General features: G+C 47.6%; 2 protein-coding genes and 2 long non-coding RNA genes across 6 annotated transcripts; 2 read left to right on the top strand and 2 right to left on the bottom strand.

The window, feature by feature from the left end:
* Positions 1–120: 120 nt before the first annotated feature.
* LOC135264179 (serrate RNA effector molecule homolog) lies at positions 121–26,222 on the bottom strand. 2 transcript variants are annotated; one of them, XM_064352900.1, is made up of 20 exons: positions 26,063–26,222; positions 24,618–24,737; positions 24,099–24,243; positions 23,111–23,257; positions 21,673–21,861; positions 18,995–19,164; positions 18,658–18,854; positions 18,329–18,448; positions 17,995–18,166; positions 17,714–17,880; positions 16,995–17,056; positions 16,700–16,778; positions 16,186–16,377; positions 15,554–15,724; positions 15,241–15,394; positions 14,242–14,435; positions 13,934–14,090; positions 13,622–13,714; positions 13,305–13,401; positions 12,469–12,880 (listed from the first exon to the last, which is right to left on the bottom strand). In XM_064352900.1, exons 2-20 carry the CDS (start codon positions 24,733–24,735, stop codon positions 12,805–12,807), a joined length of 2,700 nt encoding a protein of 899 aa, XP_064208970.1. In that variant the 5' UTR covers positions 24,736–24,737; positions 26,063–26,222; the 3' UTR covers positions 12,469–12,804. The 2 variants fall into 2 exon arrangements, with proteins under 2 accessions (XP_064208971.1, XP_064208970.1); XM_064352901.1 differs by lacking the exons at positions 12,469–12,880; positions 13,305–13,401; positions 13,622–13,714 and adding an exon at positions 121–257.
* Positions 286–8,122, top strand: LOC135264181 (beta-enolase-like). 2 transcript variants are annotated; one of them, XM_064352905.1, is made up of 12 exons: positions 286–435; positions 3,512–3,601; positions 3,739–3,834; positions 3,918–3,976; positions 4,098–4,167; positions 4,617–4,750; positions 5,065–5,287; positions 5,479–5,676; positions 6,380–6,581; positions 6,839–6,947; positions 7,058–7,116; positions 7,376–8,122. In XM_064352905.1, the coding sequence occupies exons 2-12, from the start codon at positions 3,517–3,519 to the stop codon at positions 7,443–7,445; spliced, it is 1,305 nt and encodes a 434-aa protein (XP_064208975.1). In that variant the 5' UTR covers positions 286–435; positions 3,512–3,516; the 3' UTR covers positions 7,446–8,122. The 2 variants fall into 2 exon arrangements, with proteins under 2 accessions (XP_064208975.1, XP_064208973.1); XM_064352903.1 differs by lacking the exon at positions 286–435 and adding an exon at positions 3,163–3,205.
* On the bottom strand, positions 2,888–6,493 carry LOC135264190 (uncharacterized). Its single transcript, XR_010332625.1, has 2 exons — positions 6,361–6,493; positions 2,888–3,234 (listed from the first exon to the last, which is right to left on the bottom strand). It is a non-coding gene; the product is annotated as an uncharacterized LOC135264190 (long non-coding RNA).
* On the top strand, positions 10,319–12,167 carry LOC135264192 (uncharacterized). Its single transcript, XR_010332628.1, has 3 exons — positions 10,319–10,687; positions 10,998–11,315; positions 11,638–12,167. It is a non-coding gene; the product is annotated as an uncharacterized LOC135264192 (long non-coding RNA).
* Positions 26,223–26,322: the final 100 nt, after the last annotated feature.

Raw genomic sequence — 26,322 nt, 5'->3', positions numbered from 1 at the left:
CAGCTTTCAAGATCTAAACGTTCCTAAATTTCTAACACATGCCCAGTAAATTACAGTCTGAGTACAACTTGCAGAGTGTTCTCCATTGACCTGCATTATAAGAGGAACTGAATGCATCAAGGAGTGGGGACAAATTTAACTGTGACACGCACACAGCCCTGCCTGCCATACCCCAGTATTGATGGGCGGGGCTGTCCGAATCCCAGCAGCCCCTGGGGGGGCTGGGGGGGGGAAGGGTAACCCTGGGGCCAGCACTCCTGGGGAGGGAGGGAGAGGGAGGGGGGACAGAGGGAGGGAGGGACAGAAAGAGAGGGAGAGAGAGAGAGAGCGAGGGGAAAGAATATGTGGACTGAATCCAGCGGAGGGCTATATAAAAGATCCAGGCTTAGAGGACAGAGGGAGGGTCGGTCACACAACAAAGCCAGCCACACTCAGGTAGGAAAACGCCTCCCGCGCTCTGCTAGCTACACCTGCTCCACTGCCACTCAGGAAGAGCACAGCAGGACAAATGCCCGCTGTGCTACAGTCGCGTGTGCTATCGCTAAAGTTCGATGGCACGTTTGAAGTCAGATGAAGTTGGGCTGCATGTCATAGACGGGTGTGAATGTGTGCGGATGGTGGGCAGACAGGGGCATGCTGGTTTTAGAAAGTTTCCAGCGTGGGAAAGTCCATGGCGTATTAAACTGGGTGAATGACTCAGCTACAGCTGCAGATCCAGGCTGCTCAGCCCACTCCATCCAGAAGCTTCTACCGAGCATGAACCCTGTACTGTGTGCTGCATGCGTGCTTTTTCACCTTTATTTAACCACATATCATGGCTAAGAATTCCGTTTTGCTGGTGGCCAATCAGATTTAAAATTCAAAAAAGTATCCTTTATTTAAGAAGGCAGTCCCACTGAGACTGACTTGAACTGAACCCACTGAGCATTCACACGCCTCATACAAACTAGTCCAGCACTGAGCACTGAAACAGCTCCAAGACTTCTGGAGGCCTCAGGTCTGGCACAGTAGCGTATGGTGTAATGTGCTCTTAAAGATAACTCTATGAGCACACAAGCATCCAGGGCTGATGGCCATACTAAAGTATAGCAGCTCTTCAGGGGCCTAACATTAGATTTATAACCTCCCTTTGGCTCATACACACAGGCGCTATCGCATTGCATCAACCTTTTGCTTGGCAGGCACCATCAGCCAGTGTATCCAGCTTGTAAATTCAACAGCCAATATATATTTTTTTGGTTTCCTGGCTGTCCAGATTCCCTGGCACTCTAACTACCACCCTCCACCACCCTAGTGTTATCACACTGTAGTCGCAATGTAATGGCAAGGTTATGGGATGTTACGGGAGTTCGACAGTACTGGTATTTGTACTGCCTGGGGTTTCTGTGTTGTAGTGGTTACACTGGGTTCAGTTAGACAGTACTGGTATTTGTGTTGTTCTTTGATTAAAGTGCGTTTAAAAATTCCTGATTTGTGATTGGCCAATCAGGCACTTGTATTACTAACACTATAACTTAGGGCTCTGTAACCTGGTGATCCTGGACAGCCACATGGTCCGATGCCTTTTGTTGCTACTCTGCACTTAACTGATCAGTTAAAGCAGCTGCTTACCCGGTTAGCTCACCTTGCCAGGTGTCCTGGTTCTGAACCTGTTGCTGATTTAAAGGAGCAAACAAAAACCCAGCAGCCCTATGGTCCTCCAGAGTCTGGGATTCAGACCCCAGGCTTAGCAAATACATCTTTCCAGTGTGACTTACATAACCTTCACTGTTACATACAATCCCATTCATACATCTGGGTATTTAACAGATCCATTCATTTTAACCTGCAACCATAAAGTTCCAAAACTGGTCATTAAAAATACTGCATATTACACGGAAGGTAGTATTCACTGTGGATATGGAGGCCAGCCTAATAATTGCAGTACATGTTGTGTGAGTTATTTCCACACACAAGCAAACCCTCACTCCAGCTGCGGTTCAATCCACCACACTCATCACTATCAGGGGTGGTACTTAGGGAAATGGCAGGCTGGAGGTGTGATGTCACAATGAGAATGCAACAGGTTCAAACTCTTTTAGAGGGTCTAGCATCGCACCCTGATCATGTGATCTTCACTTGCCTATTGTGCGTTACTGGAAACCTCAAATCTTTTTGAAATTAGCGGCATGTTGCCGCTATACTATACTATACTAGCCCGCAGCAGAGGCCTGTGCTCCCTCGCACGTACACACAGGAAGACGCCTGTGCTTGGAGGGGAGGTAACGGCTCCTTAGAGAGGAGCGGGGAGCTAAATCAGTCCTCTGAGTGAAATGTCACGCGCTTCGGACTTCAGATAGCCCCGCGAGGGTTATAGGGGAAAATGGAACAGAGCGGGGCGGGGAAATGCGTTGTGTTCAAGTGGGAAATCTGCCCATACGGGACAGCATGCAAAACATACTCGGGTCATAATACTACTGATAATTAATACCCTAATCACGATGAAATAATAATAATAATAATAATAAAACTATCCATATTAACAAAAATCAAAGACGCAATGTTCCAGTTCGTTCATCCCAGGTTTTGTATACTGCACTGCTACCGCATTTAGCATTCGCCGTATCACATAAGCTTGGGTCCAAAAGAAGCGCAGGCCAACCAAGAAACACGGCTAGCAGGATAAACAGAAAGCGACGTTACGCAGTGTTGGCATTCGCGGTGGTGTATACAGTTACTTCATTCAAGCCCGTAAAATCTGACACTTCTCGTAGGTGATACACATAACCGACGCTACAGGTAGGAGGGGTGAATAACTCAACCAAACACACGAGAAGGAATGATGCTAACCAGAACGTGCTAATAGTACAACCAGCAAGCAACGTCCGACAGGAACGGGAAGAATCACAGAAGCCGCCAATCGGACGCAACCAAGAACGAAAAATGATTTATTAGACAATCATTTTACACAAACTAGATGCTATATTACAAAAACAACAAACAGCGCTGTCCTTAGACACCTGAAAGGTTGAAATGGCTTCTTTCATGGTCAAGGTGACCGAGTTTCACTCTACCGGCTTATTGGCTAGTTGAATTATCACCGCGGCGTCTCATAGGCTGGTCGCCCGCGTTATTCCTGCCCCTTGATCTCGGTCGCTGATTCGGTGGGTTAAGAGGTACATACAAAGAGGAACGGCGATGGCTCTTCGGGGGCTTTCAAGTGCAGGTGAATTTCACGCACGACGAAAATGAAATCTGTTAATAGGGGAAATAATGCAGGCAAATAATTCTAATGAGACACAATGGCTTTGTATTATGCAAATTGGATAATTGATAATTGAAACTTGCCGGACTTTTGCTAGTAGGCTAAATATTAACAGATTAAAACAGACATTAACGTAATATTGTTTTCCACACATTCTCTTCTCTGGCTCCATTTTCACCGTCTTGCTCACCCGCTTTCCCTCTGCCTGCCTCTCTCCTCTCTCTCTAACTCCCCCCCCCCCCCCCCCTCTTTGATTCTCTCTCTCAGTCAGGATGTCCATCACTAAGATTCACGCCCGTGAGATCCTCGATTCCAGAGGAAACCCTACTGTGGAGGTTGATCTCTACACAAATAAAGGTACACATGCACACGCATACGCATGCATGCACACTGCAGATTTGTATAGCATAAAGCAATCTCTCACCCTCTCCCCCCCCCCTCTCTCTCCTCTCTCTCCTCTCTCTCTCTCTCGCTCTCCTCTCTCCTGCCCTCAGGATGTTTTAGAGCTGCTGTCCCCAGTGGCGCTTCCACAGGCATCCATGAGGCCCTGGAGCTGAGAGATGGGGATAAGAGCCGCTACCTGGGCAAAGGTGAGGCAGTGCTCCCAGCCCTGTACCCGTCAATCACAGTTTTCCTGGCAACCTGCTAAACTGCCTGCCCCATGTCTCCACAGGTGTGCAGAAAGCCGTTGACCATGTCAACAAGGACATCGCACCTGTCCTTCTAGAGAAGGTTGGTTTAATAGTGCAGAACCCCACAGCTTCACAACTCTGAAAGCAGACAAGTCTTCTGTGTCTGACTCTTGGACCCTTTCTCTCTCTCTCTCTCTCTCTCTCTCTCTCTCTCGGAGCAGAAGCTGAGTGTGGTTGAGCAGGAGAAAATTGACAAGCTCATGCTGGAGCTGGACGGCACTGAGAACAAATGTGAGCATCTCTGTCCTCTGCAGTTTCCTGTGTGTTCCTGGTATTGTCCCCAACTTCCTGTGTGTGTGTGTGTGTGTGTTTGTCCATTTAAAGCATTAATCCATATGGCATTTTAATTATTAAAAAAATGAAGAATTAGGGGTTGAATGTCCCTGAAATTCCTGTGTACATGCCATATCCCCACAAAAGTCAGCCAATGACTCATCTTTACATATTCTTTTGCCTTTGCAAAGGAAATGTATTATTATTGTTGTTGTTGTTGTTATTGTTGTGCTGTTTTTTGTTGCTGTTGTTGTAGTTGCTGTTTTTTGTTGCAGTTATTGTTACTGTTTTTAGTTGTTATTGCTGCTGTTGTTTTTTCTTTAAAGTGGTTTGTTTTGTCTGTGATAACATCAGCAGTAGCTCAGTGTGTGTTCTTCCCTCTCTCCTCTCCTCCTCTCCTCCGACAGCTCGCTTTGGCGCTAACGCCATCCTGGGCGTGTCGCTGGCCGTGTGCAAGGCTGGCGCAGCGGAGAAGGGCGTGCCCCTGTACCGCCACATCGCCGACCTAGCGGGACACAAGGACGTGATCCTGCCTGTGCCGGTCAGGCACTCCTCCTAGGATCTATCTCTTCTGGGATAGCTAATGAAAACTCATGCGTTATGCTACAGCTTATGAATGGAGAAGCATCACAAAATTAACTTCTAGCAAAGATGCTCATCCATTTTGTTAACTTTGAGTTAAGTGTGTGATTGGCTTTTTCTTGAATAGTAGTTTAGAACAGTGTTACGCTGAAAGTGGACTGCTTCAAACTTAGGTCACACTACCTTGACTCTAATCTTGTGAACTTCTCGAAACCATTTCTATGTGCCAAAATGATTAGTGATAATGATGCCATTGGCTGTCCCTGTTTTCAGGCCTTTAATGTGATCAACGGAGGCTCCCATGCCGGGAACAAGCTGGCCATGCAGGAGTTCATGATCCTGCCCGTGGGCGCTGCCAACTTCCACGAGGCCATGCGCATCGGCGCCGAGGTCTACCACAACCTGAAGAGCGTCATCAAGGCCAAGTATGGCAAGGATGCCACCAATGTGGGTGATGAGGGCGGCTTCGCACCCAACATCGTGGAGAACAACGAGGGTGAGGCCACCATGCGCTCAGGGATGACTATGAATCCCTCTAAAGGATTATATCTGTCAAATCCTCATTAACATTGTGTGGCCAGGCTGGTCATTGTCACTGGAACCTCAGTAGTGAGTTTGGTGGCAATACTACGAATGTGTAGCTGAAACACTCTCTCTCTCTCTCTCTCTGTCCCTCTCGTATCCCAGCTCTGGAACTCTTGAAGGCCGCTGTTCAGAAGGCCGGCTATCCAGACAAGATCGTCATCGGTATGGATGTGGCAGCATCTGAGTTCTACAGGAACGGCAAATACGACCTGGACTTCAAGTCCCCCGACGACCCCTCACGCCACATCTCAGGAAAGGAGCTGGGAGACCTCTACAAGAGCTTCATCAAGGACTACCCAGGTAGACCACAGACAACTAGCCTTCCAATTAGCCTGCTAGTGCTGGCTGGCTTGCCAACTACTAACTAGCTAGCTGCTGTAATATGACCCTGGTTCACTGATAATGCCCTGATCTTAAAAACCTCAGCTAGCTAGCTAAAGCTAACCTGGTTCCTATTTCCTACATTGGAGCTTACATGATGTTGCTGTTGCCAGGCATTCAGTAACAGCCTACAGAATGTACCTGCCCTTGTAACCACACTCCTAAAGGAGTATTATAATCAAACTATATTTTTGTTGATAACATTTGTTTTAAGTTAAAGAACCAAGTAAGCACTTTTGTTTTGAGAAAAAAAAAAACTTAAAAATACACCTAATACTTATGACGCAATGGAATCACAACACAGATGTCTACACAGTATTCAGGTGCTGATCCTCTAATGGCTTTAAACACAAGTAAAGGTTCTTTAAAATCAATCTAATACCCACTATGCAGAATTTACTTCAGTTGTTCTAATGCTTATATTAATTAACTGTATGATCTCTGTTGTTGGCTCCTTAGTTGCTCAGCCTATTACAGTGTATTACAGCGCTTATAGCTGCTGTAGCTGTGTCTATTGTATTACAATTAAAAGTTTTTGTTATGGTAACCAATGGCGTGAACAACAGTGGAGATCTGCACATTCTGATTGGCTTGCTTACTCACCCCTGCCTCGCCCATCCAGTGCAGTCCATTGAGGACCCCTTTGACCAGGATGACTGGGAACACTGGAGCCAGTTCACTGCATCAGTGGGCATCCAGATTGTGGGAGACGACCTGACCGTGACCAACCCCAGACGCATCCAGACCGCCGTGGAGAAGAAGGCCTGCAACTGCTTGCTCCTCAAAGTCAACCAGATCGGCTCCGTCACAGAGTCCATCCAGGCGTGAGTAACCGACACCAGAGTCTGTCCAGTCATGAGTAACTGATACCAGAGGGGCCATCTAGGGATGAGTAACTGGTACCAGAAAGTCCATTCAGACATGAGTAAGCCATAATAGAGAATAAGTCCATTCAGGCTTATCATCGACTCCCAGGCATAAGTAATCAATACCCGAGAGTCAGTCCATCCATAGTTTAATAGCTAGTTTGTATTGGCAGGTGTGCGAGCTGCTAGGATTAAAGGCTGGTTTGTGTTTGCAGGTGCAAGCTGGCTCAGTCCAATGGCTGGGGAGTGATGGTCAGCCATCGGTCAGGAGAGACAGAGGACACCTTCATCGCTGACCTGGTTGTGGGCCTGTGCACAGGACAGGTACAGAAGTAAAATCAAACAGTGTTTTATTTAAGAGGCAGCCCCCAGTCTGCACCAGAGCACCCCTGTTTAAGCAATTATCTCTCTACCCTATCCTCTGTGTCACACAGATCAAGACTGGCGCCCCCTGCAGGTCAGAGCGTCTGGCCAAATACAACCAGATGATGAGGTGGGTTGAGTGACAGGCAGGACTTTTACTTTCTGACCCCTGGACTTTCCAACTCTGCATAACACACAACTGCAGTGCCCCAGACTAAATCCAAACCTATAGACATCAGTCAGATGACTACAGTTAGACTACATGGCTACAACTACACTAAAGTGCTGGACTTTGTGTTGCATGGAAATATCAAATGTAGTATGTTATCTATGAGTATATCTTATGTACTGAGGTATCTGAAATAACCATTTTTAACTGCTTATCCTAGGATTGAGGAGGAGCTCGGAGACAAGGCCAAGTTTGCTGGCAAAGACTTTCGCCACCCCAAGATCAACTAAGTGGCCAACTCCATCAGCCCCCCCCACCCCACCATAGCATGAAGGAGGGTGTCAGGGGTGGCAACAACTCCTCTGACAACACCTCCCAACAGTGGTGGAGGGGTGCATAAAGCAAAAAAAGATACCAGGGGCTCCATCATTTGATTTAAATTTTTTAAATAATTTTTGATCTTTAGAATTTTTTAAATCTTTAATCTCTGTCACTCTCTGCCGCCCTCTGCTGGCAGGTCCTCTTGGTAGTGGAATAAAAAAACGGTGTAAATCACTGCCATTGGGGTTCAACATAATTCTGTCTTCTGCACCTGAACATGCATCCATGCAGGGGACTAGACCACAGAAATAACTACAGACACATCAAAAAAGATTATTTAAAATAGATGGGTTCAAAATTTGTCAACAAATGTTCAGTCTGCTTACCAGAATTCCTCTCACATACTATACTACTAGGCTAACATCATGTAGTTCCAACCTTGAGTAGACCCTGTAACTACAAATTCAGTGAAATAATTAAATAAATCCTTTTTATTAATTTGTAGCGACATCTATATATCTGCAAAATGAAGGACTATCATAATGCTTTCATTTTCTGAAACAGGTAACCTAGCAGCCCATTTGTGTCAAAACGTTTGACAATGTATAATTCATAATAAAATTATAATTTAAGCAAAACCAACATACGCTTTAAAACAAGTTTCCATATTTACTTATATTAATAACAAAGCTTGGCATCTAGGAAGAAGTATACTAACGTTAGCAATATAGTTGTACTTCGCTAGTAACACAAGAGCGTCACTCTAAGCCAGTTATTCATATGAGCTGTCCAGCTATCAAAACGGGAAACACCTGTAGACAACTACCTGAGCTAGTATAAACCGTCAGTTAACTTTTTACCGTGTTAAAATATCAAGCTGGTTAGCTATGTGGCAGACTAATTAAAAGTTAGTTGATATCTTCCTTCGGTAACTACCACAGCAGTGTCACCTGTCCTTGATCGATACTCCAGCCACTCGGCTTAGATCCATGGTAGCAACAACGGTCATTTGGGAAGAACAGACACCTATTGTATCATAGCTACGATGTTACTGTTCATTTGCAACTAGCTGCCTAGTTATACATAAAATATTTATTCAGCCAGCTAGTTTATTTTCAACCACAGCATAGGTAGGTAGCTTAATTAGCCAAAGCGCAGGCTCTTTTTAAAAACCAACTGCCAACTTAGTTAACGGTAAGAATACAGAGCGCGAGGAACAGCCCGCTGTCTTATACTGTGGTATAAGGGTAATTTATTCTGCTGATAAAGTAAAGTATCAGTACACCCATACAAAACTAAGGATAACTGTCAAAAAAGTAAAAACTAACCATAACCCCCTGGAACTTCTCGACGGACTGTTCTCCATGAAACCGCCAGCTCACTCCCTAGATCGATATCACACTTGTAGTCAGCTGTTTCGGTTGATTGACGCGCTTGTCTTGCATCTGGAACCAATGCTGTGACGTCAAGGCAGAAGATCACGCGCTTTCAGCAGCAAGTGCACCTAGCTGATGATGTCTTTCACTCAGACTTCAATGTAAGTAGTATCACAAATGTGCCCCAGCAACCATCTTAGAAGTCACTAATCTCTTCTAGCTGTGGTAGCCAAATAATGGACAACTGTTCCTTCTCATCATTTACACAAGCTGAGATTCCTGGGATGTTAAATGCTTAATTAACTCAGGAACCACCACACCTATAGCCTATTTTATAATTGATGATTATTGCTACTATTAAGCATGATCGTGACAAAACAGCAAAAGCAACAATTACATATCCTTCAAAGCAGCTCATAAATCACACTAATACCAATAGGTCAAATGATTAATGGTAAATACGCCTCCAATCCCTGCAGTTACAGAACACAAAGGTTTCAGTGTGAATTGGTGCATGTTTGTGAAGCAGAATGTGTCGTATTTCCCATCGCTCTCTGTGGTTCTCCATTAAAGTGATGAATTCTGGGTTGTATTGAGCAAATGTGGTCATTTCAGTCAGTAGGACGTATTTTTCCCACCTGAGTCCTTTCCCCCCAAAAAGATCTTTCTCAAAAAGAACTAATTAACTATTATAATGAGCCAGAGCTCTAATCTGTCTTGGCCTTTCTTTCAATCTTCACCACCTATTGTTTTTCTTGCCCATAATCCCTCTCTCCCTCCCACTTTTTCCAGTGCTGTTTTTGTTTACACACCTGAATATGGCATTTTCCTCCCCCCCACCAAGCCATAGTAACCAACCTTTTGCTCATATTTTTCTGACTGGGAGTACGACCATATAGCCTAATATATGGAATTTTGATATATGCAGGGGAAGTGTGGGTAAAATGCATGGGAGAAAAGTGTGGAAGGGGAAAGGCATTAAAAAAGTAATGCAAAGAAATGTAAAAACAAATATTAGTCTACAATCATCTAAAAGCCATCTTAAAGCAGCGTGTTTTCAGACGACTCTTAAAATGTGCTACACTAAATAGATTTTAGACAGGCTATAACAGTGATCACTGGTTTTGGGAGATTGTCATAAACAGGTTATAACAGTGATCACTGGTTTTGGAGATGATCATAAACAGGTTATAACAGTGATCACTGGTTTTGGAGATTGTCATAAGGAGGTTATATAAGAGGAAGTTAACCCTCTCTTTCTGTCTCAGTTTACTGGTCTCAAACAAATGAGGGTCGTGACAGAAATAAATATGGGAAGAAAGGAAAGAACAGAAATTGAATGAACATGTGAATGAATGAAGCTTTGAAAGACGTAGGGGTGTTGGTAAGAAAGGAGTTTGAGGTGTCGGGGCGCATGAGAGAACTGGGTGGGGGGGGTGGGGGGGGGGGGGGGGGGGAGTTGCCAGGAGCCACAGAATGTAGGGGTCAGGTGACTTGTGATGTCACACGGTGAGAACTCTATAAAACCTACAACCTCCACACCAGGCACCTTACACCCAGCGCACCTGCACCTACTGCAGCACTTACAAATTCTGCTAGGAGGACTGCACATACGTACTCGAATAAAGACCCTGACCCTACAGTATCTCCTCTTCAATCCAGCTGGAAATTCTTCATTGAAGATCACTAATTTTTTCATTTTTTAAAGGAGGGGGATGAATTCTTTGTCCTCCTCTGCTTCTTTGTCATCCCCCTCTTCCCTTCAGCTCTTCATCCTTCTTGTGTGGGCCGGCCAGGTCGAACCCAGAGCCAGGCTGCCTGAACCGGACCAGCAGGTGAGGAGTTAACTGTATCCGTTGTTATCTCAAGTCCGTATAAACTGTACGTTATCGAAGAATTTGTTTTTTATTACGTTTAAAACCTAAGGGTACGGGGATATTATTTATTCATATTAATGTTAATTTCATTACCAGGTCAGTCTGCATAAGAGCATCTTTTAAATGCCAGTAAAGTTAAAGCCATGTATTTACGCCTAGATTCTGTTAAACTGAGCCGGTGCAGTACTTTCCTGCTACTTTACCCTGATGTTCCTTATGATACTGGGCCCTGATCTGATTGGCTGTCGCACGTTGTCCTTCCGTAAAGATCCTCTATGATGAGCTCTTGACCTCACACGTCGCCTCTCTTCTCCTGGCCTCGCCCGAGGTCAGCGAGAGGTCAGCGCAAAGCCCCGCCCCCACACGGGAGGGTGGGCGAGGCGTAAGGCAGGGGCCCCTCTCAGTCTCCGCCTATAGGCCAGCCTGGCCACGCCTACACCTCAGGTTCATGGGACAGCAGACCAGGTTTAAGGGGAGAACCAGGAAGAGCTCAGAGGAGGGGCTGTCCCGAGCGGGGGGCGCACAGCACTGGAACCAGCAGAACCGCGAGACTACGGGGCCACTGACCACCTGGACACAGGCTGAGGTAACAGGACAGCCAATCACAACCAACAGATTACGCATCTATTATTGTTCAACTTTGTAAAGTTCATACATACTCATCAACACTCTTTACAGCACAGAACACACACACATGCACGCGTACACGCAACGCATGTAGATACACACACACCTTTACTGAAGGATCTTGTGTCAGTCAGGAATCTATGCAGTCTGTATGCATGTGCTTGTGTGTGTGTGTGCGCGTGTGTGTGTGTGCATGTGCGTGCGTGTGTGATGAGCAGCGGCCAGTCATGCTGTGTGGCCCATGGTGACTGTTTCCTCTCCATTTCCCCTTTTGGACCGAGGAGATTTAGGATGAGGAGGAAACGACCCCATGCAGACCTCACAGACGGGACGCTATCAGCTATAGCAGAATGAGCTGTGAGAGACTACACCAGCGAGGGCCAGGCTTCACCGCTCACAGACCTTCCGTTTGCCGTTAAGCTCACCGAGATGTGGTCCATCCCAGCAGGAAACTGCACCAGTACAACGTGGTTTGAATTTTAAATCCCGCTAACAGACATGAATGCACCGTGCAGCTCATAGCATGAGACTAACAGTGCAATGAACCACATTAGAATGTGCTGTACACTCATCTGCAACCACAAATGTAAGGTCAGTGTAGTCTAAAAGTGCCTATTGGGTAATGTAGTCAAAAAGTGCTTATTGGGTAATGTAGTCTACTTATAAGTGCTTATAAGTGCTTATTGAAAACTGTTTATATTTTTTGCTGCAAGTGTAATTTGATTTTGTCAATAAAATATAATTATTAACACAAGGAAAAAAACCCATGGATGACTCAATAATGTAATAACTTTTCAATGACAATGTAATAACCAACCCATAACATAATACAAAGTTGCACATTTACAATGTCATCCAACCTTGTAATATCTAAAACAAAACCGTTACGTTAAAAAGTGAGAAAACACCATTGGCTGCTCAGACCAGGAACATACTGATCAAGCAGCAGCCTAATATATACAAATACTGTGTGCGTATGCGCACACGTATGTGTGCTTGTGTATATTCACACACGTGCTGGTGAGAGATTGGATACAGAGGACCACAGGATGGTCAGTGTTCACAAAGTGGGGGGTGGGGAGGCAGGGGTAGTGCAAGGAAAAAAATCTCAGTTTTTCATTTTCAAAACCACCAGAGTCACCTCATGTGGTCCAGATATTTATTTAGATTGCAAGTAGGAAATAAAACAAAGTAACAGCAACAAAGAATCTGATACTTTCCGTAGAAGCCCGGAGATAATACTGTAGGTTGCCCCTGGAGATGATCCAAACACAAACTGGCAACTAGGGATGTGACATGGCACTCTCCCTCTGAAAGACTACAAATCCCAGAATCCTGAAGTGTGTGGGGCAGGCAGCAGGAGAGGCTTAACAGTTCACAAAACAATAATAATAAAACTTAAAAATGTAAAATAAAAAAAGGAATTAAAATGGAAAGGATAAAACTATTTAAAAGAAGTCGACATCTTCGGGAGCGTCCAAGTCACGATATTCGATGATGTTACGAGGGTCTCCACGGATCATTCTGGAAAAAAAACAGTGTGCGGGTGGAGAGTTATTTTTAATACACTTTGTAGCTGATTCAATGCCTGCATATTAAAGTCTGTTAATTGCTTTTTCCTGCCTTCAGTGAATCCAAACTTTAAAAATAATACCTTTTAGAAAATGTTGAGCACAAAAAAAAACATGCTTAAAAAAAACAAATTCTTGAATTTTAGCCGATGATTGATACTAGTTCTCAAAACGCTGCTTTTCACTGCTTGTGAAAGAATGCCATAATAACAATAATAATGACAAAAATAAATAATGTATTTTAATAAATCCATTTACTTGACTGATATTGGATGTGTGCATTACCACAAACGGACACAATGAGCAAAACAAATCAGAGCTGCAATACCACCCCAGACCAGAGGGGGCCCGTTAAGTTAGCAATGGAAGGTGCCTACCTGTTTCGCGGCTTGCCAGGATAGCCTCCCTGACCACGGAAGTTGTCATAGTTACCCCTGCCACCTCCATATTGGTTAGGAGGGTAGGGAGGGCCTCCTGGGAAGGGGAGGGGGTGGAGAGAGTTGTCATTTGAAATACTGAGCTTCCTCTTTTAATTAAGAGTGATCATAATTATTCATTATAAATTTATTTTTCAAACACACGTGTGCGCACACACACACACACACACACACACACACACACACACACACACAGTAACTGTGTGCACCACACTGAATCAGGACCAGGAGAAGGAAGAAAGATTTAAGAATCTTACCTCCGTACCCCAGGACTGGTGGGCGGGGCTGTGCGAATCCTAGCAGCCCCTGGGGAGGCTGGGGAGGGAAGGGTAACCCTGGGGCCAGCACTCCTGGGGAGGGACAGGGAGGGGGAGGACAGAGTGTAAGACGATGCAGTTTTTCTGGTCGCCAAGGTGGAGTGTGTGAGTGCGTGTGCCGGAGGGCTATTATGATGGTGTGTCCATGTCCTCATCTATACATTTAAAGCATAGAAATCCGCAGAGATGAAAGGTGTGAAGTACATAAATCCATTATTATTATAATTATTGGACATTAGGTAAAGGCCTCACCCTGGCCTGGGCCCGGGGGTGGCGGGGGCTTGATTTCGGGGAGTGCAGGCCTCTTGGCGTCCATCAGGAAGTTGTTGAAGAAGACGACCTCCTTCTTGACCTCCTCGATCTTATCGCCGTGCTTGTTTAGGATGTGTTTGCGCACAAACTCTGGGCCCTGAGGCAGCAGTGAAAGAGTTAAACACACATCAGCATCCGAGCGGGACTGTCAAAATTTAATACAGGACACGCACACACACACAGCATACTCTCCGTCTCTCTCACACTCACACTCTAACACACACTCGCACACAAACACACGAACGCACCTTGAACTTCTTCCCGCTGAGCGGACAGAGCCACTTGTCCTTGCCGAGCTCTTGCGTGTTCGCCGACACAAACTTCTCCACTTCCTGGTCAGGGTCCTTGCGGCCCATCTTACCCGCCTCCTCTTCCGACAGAGTCTCCTTCACGCTGAAGAGTGGCGTCAGCTTCTCCTCAAAGGTCTTCTGCCATTCCGCCACTGGGGGGCGCAGGAGAGGGGGTAAGGGCTGGCTGTGTGTGTGTTTATTATCCTCTCTGTGGGGCATGTGGTTGGGTGGTATAGTGTATAGTGTGTATGATATATTACCCTCTCCATAGGTGATGCGGTTGGGTGGTATAGTGTATAGTGTGTATGATATATTACCCTCTCCGTTGGTGATGCGGTTGGGTGGTATAGTGTATAGTGTGTATGATATATTACCCTCTCCGTGGGTGATGCGGTTGGGTGGTATAGTGTATATGATATATTACCCTCTCCGTGGGTGATGCGGTTGGGTGGTATAGTGTATATGGTATATTACCCTCTCCGTGGGTATAGTGTATATGGTATATTACCCTCTCCGTGGGTGATGCGGTTGGGTGGTATAGTGTATAGTGTATATGGTATATTACCCTCTCCGTGGGTGATGCGGTTGGGTGGTATAGTGTATAGTGTATATGGTATATTACCCTCTCCGTGGGTGATGCGGTTGGGTGGTATAGTGTATAGTGTGTATGGTATATTACCCTCTCCGTGGGTGATGCGGTTGGGTGGTATAGTGTATAGTGTATATGGTATATTACCCTCTCCGTGGGTGATGCGGTTGGGTGGTATAGTGTATAGTGTATATGGTATATTACCCTCTCCGTGGGTGATGCGGTTGGGTGGTATAGTGTATAGTGTATACGGTATATTACCCTCTCCGTGGGTGATGCGGTTGGGTGGTATAGTGTATATGGTATATTACCCTCTCCGTGGGTGATGCGGTTGGGTGGTATAGTGTATAGTGTGTATGGTATATTACCCTCTCCGTGGGTGATGCGGTTGGGTGGTATAGGCCCGCGTACGTGGATGATTCCGCAGCGGTTGGGCATCTCGTCCTCGCTGGGGTACTCGCAGGTGTTGTAGTAGTCGATGGAGTGGACGATACGCAGGTACAGAAGCAGCCGGTCCAGCACCTGCACGCACAGGGACCATGAGCTTCAAGTGTCAAGTCTGGTTTATTTTTTCTCCAAATCTGAGAACAACCTGCAGCAGCTCTATCCTGGTGTACTGTAATAAAGCCTCATGTACTCGTGTTTTATTTTAGGAGGAGTTTCTGGGCGGGGCGGGTGCACCTTGACCAGCTTGTCGTCCCGCTCCACAGTGATCTCCGCTGGGTTTCCCTCCTTGTTGTTCTCCTCTGGCTCCGCCCCCCCGGTGCCTCCCATAAGCTCCTCCTCCTCAGCGCTCACCTCCTCGATGAGGTAATCAGTGATGTTCTTCAGGATGGGGTTCTGAGCTGGGAGCTGGGAGAGGGAGAGGAGAGAGGGAGAGAGATACAGAGAGGGAAATGGGAAAGAGGGGGAAGGCAGTGAAAGAAAGAGGGAAGGGTATGTAAGTCCCTCAGACTGAGGAGTGTAGTGATGTAAAACACTGAGGCAATGCCGCAGTAACTGTTGCGTAATGCAGCTGTAACGCGCTGCTGTAACACACTACTGTAACACGCTGCTGTAACGCGCTGCTGTAACACACTGCTGTAACGCGGTGCTGTAACACACTGCTGTAATGCGCTCCTGTAACACACAGCTGTAACGCTCCTGTAACACACTGCTGTAACACCCTACTGTAATGCAGCCCTGTAACGCTCCTGTAACACACTGCTGTAACACACTGCTGTAACGCTCCTGTAACACTCTGCTGTAACACGCTGCTGTAATGTGCTCCTGTAACACACTGCTGTAACGCTCCTGTAACAGCGCTCTGGTACCTCCAGCCCTGTCGTCTCCCCGCGCTGCTTGTGGCTCCACAGCTGCTCGCGCTCGTCCAGCGCGTGGATGAGTTTGGCGGCCAGCTTGATGTCGTTGCGCAGGACCTGCTTGTGCTGCGTGATCCCGTTCACATTGCGCACCCGCCGCGCCAGGTCCCGGTTCACCCCCGGGGCCAGCTCACAGTCCCGCAGCTGGGGGTTAGAGAGAGACCACTAAACCCTACAGACACGCATTACACACAGTCACCCACGTACGCACACGCACACGCTCATTAACACACACACACACACACACACACACACCACACACGCGCACGCGCACGCACGCACACACGCACGCACACGCACGCACACGCACGCACACACACGCACACACACACGCGCACACACGCGCGCACACGCGCGCACACGCGCGCACACGCACGCACACACACGCACACGCACGCACACGCACGCACACGCGCACGCACACGCGCACGCACACGCGCACGCACACACACACACACGCACTCACCCGGATGTTCTGCAGGTTCCAGCAGATCTCCTTGATGTTCACACTGCGATCGAAGGTGACCCAGCAGCGTCTGAAGAACCTGAAACACAGACCAATCACAGACACATTCACAAACTTCTCAGTCATAGACCAATCACAGACACAATCACAAACTTCTCACAGTCATAGGCCAATCACAAGCACATTCACAGGCTTACCTCACAGAGGCACAGACCAATCACAGACACATTCACACGCTTATCTCAGACAGGCTCAATGCCGCAGGGGCTGCTGGGTATTTTATACAGGCACTGACCTGCGCTCAGGCTGGGGGTCAGACAGGGCCACCCGCAGGAACCCTGGGTAGCGCCGGCACAGCTGGGGGCAGAGGGCAGGGGTCAGAGGTCATTCACTACATTTCACAGAGCAAAATGTCTAAGTCACTGTTTATTATTTGTGTGTGCGTGTGTGTGTGAGCAGTGTGTAACTTACAGCGATGATCTCTGCTTTGGAGATGCTGGGTAGTGAGTAGTGTGTGTGTGTGTGTGTGAGTGTGTGAGTGTGAGGTGGAGGTGTGTGTGTGTGGTGGTGTGGTGTGTGTGTGTGAGATGTGTGAGTGTGGTGTGTGTGTGTGTGAGCAGTGTGTAACTCAGAGCGATGATCTCTGCTTTGGAGATGCTGGGTAGTGAGTAATGTGTGTGTGTGTGTGTGTGTGTGAGAGCAGTGTGTGAGTGTGTGTGTGTGTGTGTGTGTGAGGTGTGTTGTGTGTGTGTGTGTGTGTGTGAGCAGTGTGTAACTCAGAGCGATGATCTCTGCTTTGGAGATGCTGGTATGAGTATGTGTGGTGTGTGTGTGTGTGGAGCAGTGTGTGAGTGTGTGTGTGTGTGGTAGTGTGTGTGTGTGTGTGTGTGTGTGTGTGAGCAGTGTGTGTGTGTTGAGTGTGTGGTGTGGAGAGTGTGTGTGTGTGTGTGGGTGTGTTGTGTGAGCAGGTGGGTGTGTGTGTGTGTGTGTGTGTGTGAGCAGTGTGTAACTCACAGCGATGATCTCTGCTTTGGAGATGCTGGGCGCGATGCTCCTCATGAACAGGGAGCAGGTCCTGTGGAGTGGGCGGGGCCGAGGCGGAAGCTCCTCCTTCGGCTTCTTCTCCTCCCTCTCTTTCTCCCTCTCCTTCGGCTTCTCCTCCTTTCTGTCTTTCACGTCCGCTAATGAAACGAGAGAGAGGGAGGAGTCACTGCTGCAGTCACTGAAACTAGCGACATCATTATTCAGAGAAACAGGGACGGACTGACACTAGCAAGCAAGGCCTTCTCTCTCACCTTCCCCTTCCTCTTCCTCCTCCTCCTCCTCTTTGTCCTCGCCCTCCTCCCTCTCTCTCTCCGCCGGCTTGTCGGAGGCATGGGAGTCGGAGTCGGAGTCAGACTCGCTCTCCGAGGCGCTGACCTCATCTTCGCTGTCCGCGCTGTGCTTCCTCTTCCTCTTCTTACTCAACTGAGAGAACAAGGGAGGAGAAAAAGAGGAGTGGAGAGAAAGAGCAGGAAAGTGATGGGAAAGAAAGAAAGAACATGAACAGTCATCTAATGTAACAATTTATATCAGGAGTTAGACTCCGCCCACTTCTCCGCCCAGTAGGCAGAGACTCCGCCCCCTCACCTTCTTTGGCTCAGGAAGCTCTTCCTTTTCTGGAACTTTCTCCTTCTCTCCCTCCTCCCCCTCAGCTGCTTCACTCACACCCTTCTCTTTCTCCTCCACACTGCTGGCACCACCCTCCCCCTGAGAGAGAGGACAGAAAGAGAGAGAAAGACAGATAAAGAGCTAATGTATACTTTACAACTAAAGTTAATGAACAAACGTGATATTATAACACAAGGCTAAAATGACACATTGATTATAATAATGTACCCCAGGGTATAAGCACAGTGATAATAATGTACCCCAGGGTATAAGCACAGTGATAATAATGTACCCCAGGGTATAATCACCTTTTCTTTCTCCTCTTTGTCTGCGGGAGGTCTTCCTCGCTCCCCCTCTCCTGGACGGGGCTCCTCCCTCTTTGGGGGTTCAGGACCCGCCCCCACGGGCCCCGCCCTCTCCCTCTCTCGCTCCTCCTCTTCCTCCTCTGTGGGCTGTTCCAGGATCCGCAGGTCATGATCCGTCCCGCCCTCCATCTTTATCACCGCTGTGGGGGGGGGGGGGGGGGAATCTCAAACTATGAAAAACTTTCGGAGTCTGAGCATTATTGCTTCTTAAAACTGCTGCTTTTCCACTTTATTTTCAGAGCACTCCACATGTCCAGAGAGGGGGCGTGGCCAGTCTCACCTGCATCCAGGATCTTGATGATGGCGGGAGCGCGCTCGATGTCCAGGGACACGGGTTCGAACCAGCCGTTCTCCATGAGGAAGAGGAAGACGCCCAGCCGGTTCTGCAGCGCGGCGTGGGCCTCCATCTTCCTCCGACCCGCCTCGTCCGGGTGGTACTTTGACCGGAACCTGGACCAGGACGGGGGGGGGCGGGGTTAGGGGTCAGGAAGAGCCAATGAGACGAGCCACACAAAAACTGGCCAAAATGGCTGCTGCTTCACAAGGCTCCAGTGCTAACAGACGGCTTGAGCATCGAAATAAAAGGGCCCACTTCCTGGTCTCCTGTAGTAAAGCCAGAATTGCAGTTGCCTAATTTAAAGTGTGAGGGCGGGCCGGGGGGGGGGGGCTGTCTGGAGACGGCACAAAATAAAAGCCAGAGCACACCGCAAGGGGAACAGATACTTCCCAAAAAAAATAAATATATCTGGACTCGAAACTCTGGACTCCCATCTGAGGTGGTCTCAACCCCTTGCTCCAGATGACACACGCGTGTCCTAGCCTTTCTCAGCTGCCACTCAAAAATAAAGTCTACACAACAAAAAAACTAAACGAAAAAGAAAATGTTATGACTTATGATTAACAGTTAAGGCTCAAACCTGACTTGCACGCTCATGCATTCTCATGTTATTCTCTTGTGTCTTCAGAACATTGACCAAGTTTTTATGGTCAGCTGGTTAATTTAAAAAAATGGGCACTGCCATGACTGATGTGGGTGGGGCTACTGAACCAGCAAATGAGCTTCAAGAATCCAATAATGGGAGGAGCCACAGGGCACTGTCAAGCTCTGACAAACCAATCAGTTTGTTTTCTTCAAAGCAATGGAATCCTTCTGTTTCGAAGCCAGTTGCTGATGGCACACCAAGGCTCCACCTACTTTGGGTCACATGAAGCTCCCCCCCCCCCAAAACATGAAAAGCAAAGTTACACAGATACAGTGGGGTTCACAGCAAGGCTGGAAAGGACTGTGTGTTGGTTTTAAGTGGCACAGCTGTTACTCTAGTGCATTGACAACAGGAAGCTGGACCTGAATCAGACATAAGAACAGGAAATGCAGGAGAAAATAGGAATAAACATTTCATAGATGTAGTGATTAAAAATAACTGCACGGTGTGGACTAAATTTACCTTTTCTTCTCCCAGAATAACAACACAAATACACTGGGAGGGGCAGTAATCTTCTTTCACTCCCAAACCGTCCCAAACGTGACTCGTTTTGTTTGTGTGCGCACGCAATTTGAAAGGTTCTCACTTTTTTCGGATAAAAAAAAAGCGCAAAATAAAAAACGAGAGGCGAGAACAGGTGATGTCACGCCCGAGGCTAAAGGAAAAAAAAAAGAAGAAAAAAAAGATTTCCCATGAGCGGAGAGGTAGGACTGCGTTACGTCTGTCTGCCTAAGAGAACTGGCACTGTGCGTCTAAAGCAACTGCATTGGGCGCAGCGCAAGGCCTGTCTGTCTAACTGGCGACTCCTGCGAAGAGCTCCAACTGCCACTCTGTTTGCTTTTCTCTGTCTCTCTCTCTTTCGCGCATCTTCCAAAAAAACCTTGTTGTGAAGGAGGGGAGGAAAGGAGGAGGGAAGAAGGGTTGGTTTTGTTAATTTGAAAAAGAAAAAGAAAAAACAAACAAAACAAAAAAAGCATTTTTTTTTCTTTCTTTTTTTACACAAATCAATCACAATCCAGCACAACTGTGTGAGAAGCATAAGTCCCCCCCCCCCCCCCCCACTCCACCCCACCCCACACACACCCCTCCCAACCCTGTTTCTAAAGTACAGGTAGCAGAAGCCAAGTTTAAGAGTGAGCATGTGAACCACAACGCCCCCGTGTGGTTCGGAAGACTGACAGTCATAATTCCTGTGCTACACCAGAGCAGCTGTCCAGCACACAGAAGCTCTCTGAAAAACACATAAAGGACTGAACAGAAGGGAACTCTCTCTGAACAAACACCGCTATCTGTTCCCGTAAGTACTGAACGGACCTCTATGAACAACTCTCTTCTGCTGTATATAGGATAGAACACTGATTGGTTAAATGCAGTACACATGACAGATCCACCAACTGTTCAGTTTCCAGTTCCTCGTTCTCCCATCGCCAATAAACACACCCAGACTGTACTGAGGCCCCGCCCCTTCCTCTCACATGATCTCACATGCACCAAGTCATTGTGCTGTCACACTCAACAACCATGAAAGCTCAAATACACCCACCCCAACCCACCTCCAGCTCTAACCAAATGGGGCCCTCCCCTCCACAGCCTAGTTAAAAAAAAACTAACATGGATGCAACAACTCAAGCTGGAAAATCTTAATTTCAAACAAAAAAAATACTAAACTTCATCTGTACATCTCAAAATTTACACTCAACAAGCCAAACTCAAATTCACCCAAACACGACCTGTAACCTGGTGGTCCCCCAGCATAGTTAAAACAAACCATACACATGTAAACTCAAGTGAAGAAACTCAGAATAAGTATCTTGCTTTATGAGTGCAACTGCAACCACACTTGCCCTGAGCATCACACTACGATGCACCACACCACCTCTGCTCTCCCACACACAGTAAACCCCCCCGCAGTGAGCAAGTGGAGCAGCCCGCCGCAGCACCGTTAGCAGGCAGGAGGGCGGGCGGCGGGTCGTACCACTCCTCGTCCTTGTGGGCCAGGAAGAAGTCCTGCATCTGCTGGCGGCGGAAGTCCATCTTGTACTCGTTGTAGCGCTTGACCGCCTCCGTCTCGTCCACGGAGTCGTCCAGCGACAGCAGGAACTCCTTAAAGGTCTTCATCACCGGCGGGGGCGGGCCCAGGTCCATGTCGTGGATGTTACCCAGTCTGGGGGGGGTAAGAGAGAGAGAGAGGGAACGAGCGGTGACAGGAAAATACAGGTGGAAGGTAGGAACAGGGGGAGGGAGGAGAGGGAGAGAAGGATATGGGGAAGAGGGAAAGCGAGAAGAAAAAGGTGGAGACAATAAAATGAATGTAAGGGTCGGGGGGGGCAGAGAAAGAGAGGTAAACGTTAGGTGGTCAGCAAACTGACAGGGAACTACTGCCTTCTGCCAGTTTTTCATTTTCCAAAAGAAACGGAACAAAAAAAGTAAATGGCTGAAATATTTCAGCATACGGCCTGTGGGAGTGTCTGCGAGAGTGTGCATCAGCAGGGCCAAATACTGCAGGCAAACATTTCACAGACTTGCTCCAGTGCGAATAAACTGAGTCAGCACAACAGCCGACCGGAGCTAGCTTAGCCAGCAAGCTAGTGCAGGACGTGGCAGCCGGCCAATAAAACAAAGACAAAGGCTGAAGGAGGCGTGGCCAACGGGCCCACCCACCCAGGACCGGACCGTTACGGTTATGTCCCCACAGACAGGACCGTTACTGTTATGTTCCCACAGACAGGACCATTACTGTTATGTCCCCACAGACAGGACCATTACTGTTATGTTCCCACAGTCAGGACCGTTACTGTTACGTCCCCACAGACAGGACCATTACTGTTATGTTCCCACAGACAGGACCGTTACTGTTATGTTCCCACAGTCAGGACCGTTACTGTTATGTTCCCACAGACAGGACCGTTACTGTTACGTCCCCACAGACAGGACCATTACTGTTATGTTCCCACAGACAGGACCGTTACTGTTATGTTCCCACAGACAGGACCGTTACTGTTATGTTCCCACAGACAGGACCATTACTGTTATGTCCCCACAGACAGGACCATTACTGTTATGTTCCCACAGTCAGGACCGTTACTGTTACGTCCCCACAGACAGGACCATTACTGTTATGTTCCCACAGACAGGACCGTTACTGTTATGTTCCCACAGACAGGACCGTTACTGTTATGTCCCCACAGACAGGACCGTTACTGTTATGTCCCCACAGACAGGACCATTACTGTTATGTTCCCACAGACAGGACCATTACTGTTATGTCCCCACAGACAGGACCGTTACTGTTATGTCCCCACAGACAGGACCGTTACTGTTATGTTCCCACAGACAGGACCATTACTGTTATGTTCCCACAGACAGGACCATTACTGTTATGTCCCCACAGGTGAACGCTGCCCCCTGCATACCTGGCCTGTATGGGGATGCCGTGGTGCTGAGGCATGAGGTGCAGGTCCGGGTGACCCCAGGGCTGCGGGGGGGCGTAGCTGGGACCCCCTCCTCCACCGTACGGCAGGTCATACCCCCCATGGTAAGGATCGCCTCCATGGTCATCCCTGAGAGAGAGAGAGGGAAAGAGAGATGACATTAGGTGAGAAGCAGAGGAAGAAGGGAGGCGAAGAGAGATAGAGGGAGGATGGAAGGGAGATGGAGGAAGAGAGAGAGCAACAGACGCTGTAAAAATGTGGTGCCACCTGAAAGGGTACATCCCAGACAGACACTTATCAGAGAAACAGTCAGACAGCCAGTGAAAGACAGACAGACGCTCACCAGAGAAACAGCCACACAGCCAGTGAAAGACAGACAGACGCTCACCAGAGAAACAGCCAAACAGCCAGTGAAAGACGGACAGATGCTCACCAGAGAAACAGCCAGACAGCCAGTGAAAGACGGACAGATGCTCACAGAGAAACAGCCAGACAGCCAGTGAAAGACGACAGATGCTCACCAGAGAAACAGCCAGACAGCCAGTGAAAGACGGACAGATGCTCACCAGAGAAACAGCCAGACAGCCAGTGAAAGACGGACAGATGCTCACCAGAGAAACAGCCAGACAGCCAGTGAAAGACGGACAGATGCTCACCAGAGAAACAGCCAGACAGCCAGTGAAGGCAGACAGATGCTCACCAGAGAAACAGCCAGACAGCCAGTGAAAGGCAGACAGATGCTCACCAGAGAAACAGCCAGACAGCCAGTGCAAGGCAGACAGATGCTCACCAGAGAAACAGCCAGACAGCCAGTGAAAAACAGACAGGTGCTCACCAGAGAAACAGCCAGACAGCCAGTGAAAGACGGACAGATGCTCACCAGAGAAACAGCCAGACAGCCAGTGAAAGACGGACAGGTGCTCACCAGAGAAACAGCCAGACAGCCAGTGAAAGACGGACAGATGCTCACCAGTCTCTCCTCATGCGTTTCTGCTGGGGGCTCATGTCGTGTCGGGGCGGGGAGAACCGCTCGCGACGGCCTCGCTCATAATCGCGGTACTCCCCCCGGCTCCGCCTCTCACGGCCGCGGTCCCACTCTCTCGCCGAAGGGCGCCAGTTCCCAGAAAAATAACAACAACACTTATTATATCCACCTTTTAACTCCCAAAACCTTCATTTTCCTCGCAGAAGAAACAACAATTTATAGCTCAAATGGCCAGCAAATAACAACCACCACCACAACAATGATACAGCACCTTTCAAGCACACAACTACGTTATGTAGGGCATTCTAATTAGTAGAGGTGCCCTTATTTTTACAGGTAGTACACTAATAATCGCACAGTACAGCCCTGTTATGTACTCATGGAGACGTCCACTTAAGTCTGTAGTTCACCAATAAAACACTTCCACAAACTGGATTCAAACTCGCAGCATTCATCTATATTACGGTCTAATTCCAGAACCATTCCTTCTCTCTCCACCTCACCGGTCATTCCAGTCGTCCCGCCGCCGGTCCTCCCTCTCCCGGGAGCGGTCGTAGTCACTCCTCTCCCTGCGGAACTTGTCCCTCCGCCGACGGTCGTACTCGTCGTCGCTGTCTCCCATCACTAGAAGTCAGTGGAGATGATAAACTGTTATCTTACCAAGAGTGTGATATCTCACTAAGGGAGGCACTTGGTGCAAAAGTGAATAGGCAAAATTAATTCACTACTGAACCATAGTAGCCTAATCACGCAAAGGACTGTTACATCACCGCAATAATGCGTTAATTGCCAGCGAACTAAACTGGCTACTTACACTCACAGCTTCACTGAAGGATAAAGTAAAATTATCTAGCTAGTCTACATTAGTTGATTTATTCAAGGTATGTCCTGCCAATGGCATTAGAAATAGATTGTTAGCTCCAACTTAACCAACGTTAGCAATCGTAACGGTATAAACTAAATTTTAAAAACGGCGTAGCTACTTTTGAGAACACAGCTCGTGATAAAGCATGCTGAGTAGGATCGTTACAAGCCAACGTCAGAATTGCAAACTAACATTATTGGGAACATTCTGTTCAACTGGAAACAAGAACTTAACCATGACCCAACTTGTACTACAAAAACCTTTCATAAGGTCGTCCGCTAACACAATTACGTTGGAAAGCTATCTGATCCGTTAGGCTACCGTTGGCTACCTTTACCCATACAACGTTAACGCATTACTGTTAACGTGTTTGGACATGTACCGCTTCACCATATAACGTTACGCATATTTAACTATATCTGGTTATATTTTAACGAGATAATGCCCTGCTGAAGGTCTAGCGTTAGCATGCAAAGCCACCATGGTTCTGAATAACTCTGTAGCTAAGCTAACAGACGCTAGCCTTCCCATAGGCCAGTTGTAACCCTGCTTAGCAAGCCAGCCATCCTTTCAACTTGCGGACTAGACTTTATCCACACGACCGGCTCTTGATACCTACAATTTACCAGCAGATATAACTCTTTGACAGCTAGCAAGCTAATAATCTTATTAAATTAGTAACGTGCAGTCTAGGTCATCTCGTGCCGAGGCCTAGCTGCATGGGTGGCTTAGCTTTGTTGCTAAGTTGCCGGGCCCATTCATTCTGCAGACTAACATTTTCCCCATCGCTACCTAACACGTAGCGCACTTAACATGCAACACGTTTTCATAACGCAACACATTCTTAGTATGTAACGCAATCTTAACATGGAACACAATCTTAAGAATATGACATTGTTCGGCTTTTTTCCTCTGACGCTTTTATTCAAACAACATGAACGTGGGAAGCCAAGCGGCTCTGCAGAGAGCTCGGAGCCGACATTGTTCTGATGTGGCACTTTACCACAGAAATAATCTCGGTGAAACTGTAGTATATGAAAAAGGAATTACTATTATACTAGTTCCCATAATACCGGTTTTTTACCATCAATTTCTCACACGACTCCCGTCACCGCCTCCTCCAGTTCTCTCTCAGCCAGTCAGCGTTGTGATGACCCGGATGTACAGAACGCCTTTGTGAGTCGGGTCCTAGCTGGCGCGTGCCAGCGGCGACAGCGCTTCAGTTCCCCGACAGGCAGTTGTGGAAACGCCACTTAATTTAGAGCAATCAGGAGTACCATTTGCTTCCCATTCAAAATAATGTAGATTGGAACAACATCTGCAGTCCCCAGGTTGCAGGCTGTA

This window comes from Anguilla rostrata, chromosome 9 (assembly GCF_018555375.3).
Source record: "Anguilla rostrata isolate EN2019 chromosome 9, ASM1855537v3, whole genome shotgun sequence".
Lineage (NCBI taxonomy): Eukaryota > Metazoa > Chordata > Actinopteri > Anguilliformes > Anguillidae > Anguilla > Anguilla rostrata.
Note: the sequence above shows the minus strand (reverse complement) of the source record. Positions and strands in the feature narration are given on the sequence as shown.

Excerpts from the sequence above, each read along its gene's own strand:
- LOC135264181 (XM_064352903.1), top strand. The coding sequence starts at position 3,178 with ATGGCTCTTCGGGGGCTTTCAAGTGCAG. Across the intron at positions 5,288-5,478 it reads CATCGTGGAGAACAACGAGG|CTCTGGAACTCTTGAAGGCC; the intron begins GTGAGGCCACCA and ends CTCGTATCCCAG. Across the intron at positions 6,582-6,838 it reads GTCACAGAGTCCATCCAGGC|GTGCAAGCTGGCTCAGTCCA; the intron begins GTGAGTAACCGA and ends TTGTGTTTGCAG.
- LOC135264179 (XM_064352900.1), bottom strand. The coding sequence starts at position 24,735 with ATGGGAGACAGCGACGACGAGTACGACCGTCGGCGGAGGGACAAGTTC. Across the intron at positions 23,258-24,098 it reads AAACGCATGAGGAGAGACTG|GGATGACCATGGAGGCGATC; the intron begins GTGAGCATCTGT and ends TCTCTCTCTCAG. Across the intron at positions 15,395-15,553 it reads GGGACGACAAGCTGGTCAAG|GTGCTGGACCGGCTGCTTCT; the intron begins GTGCACCCGCCC and ends CTGTGCGTGCAG.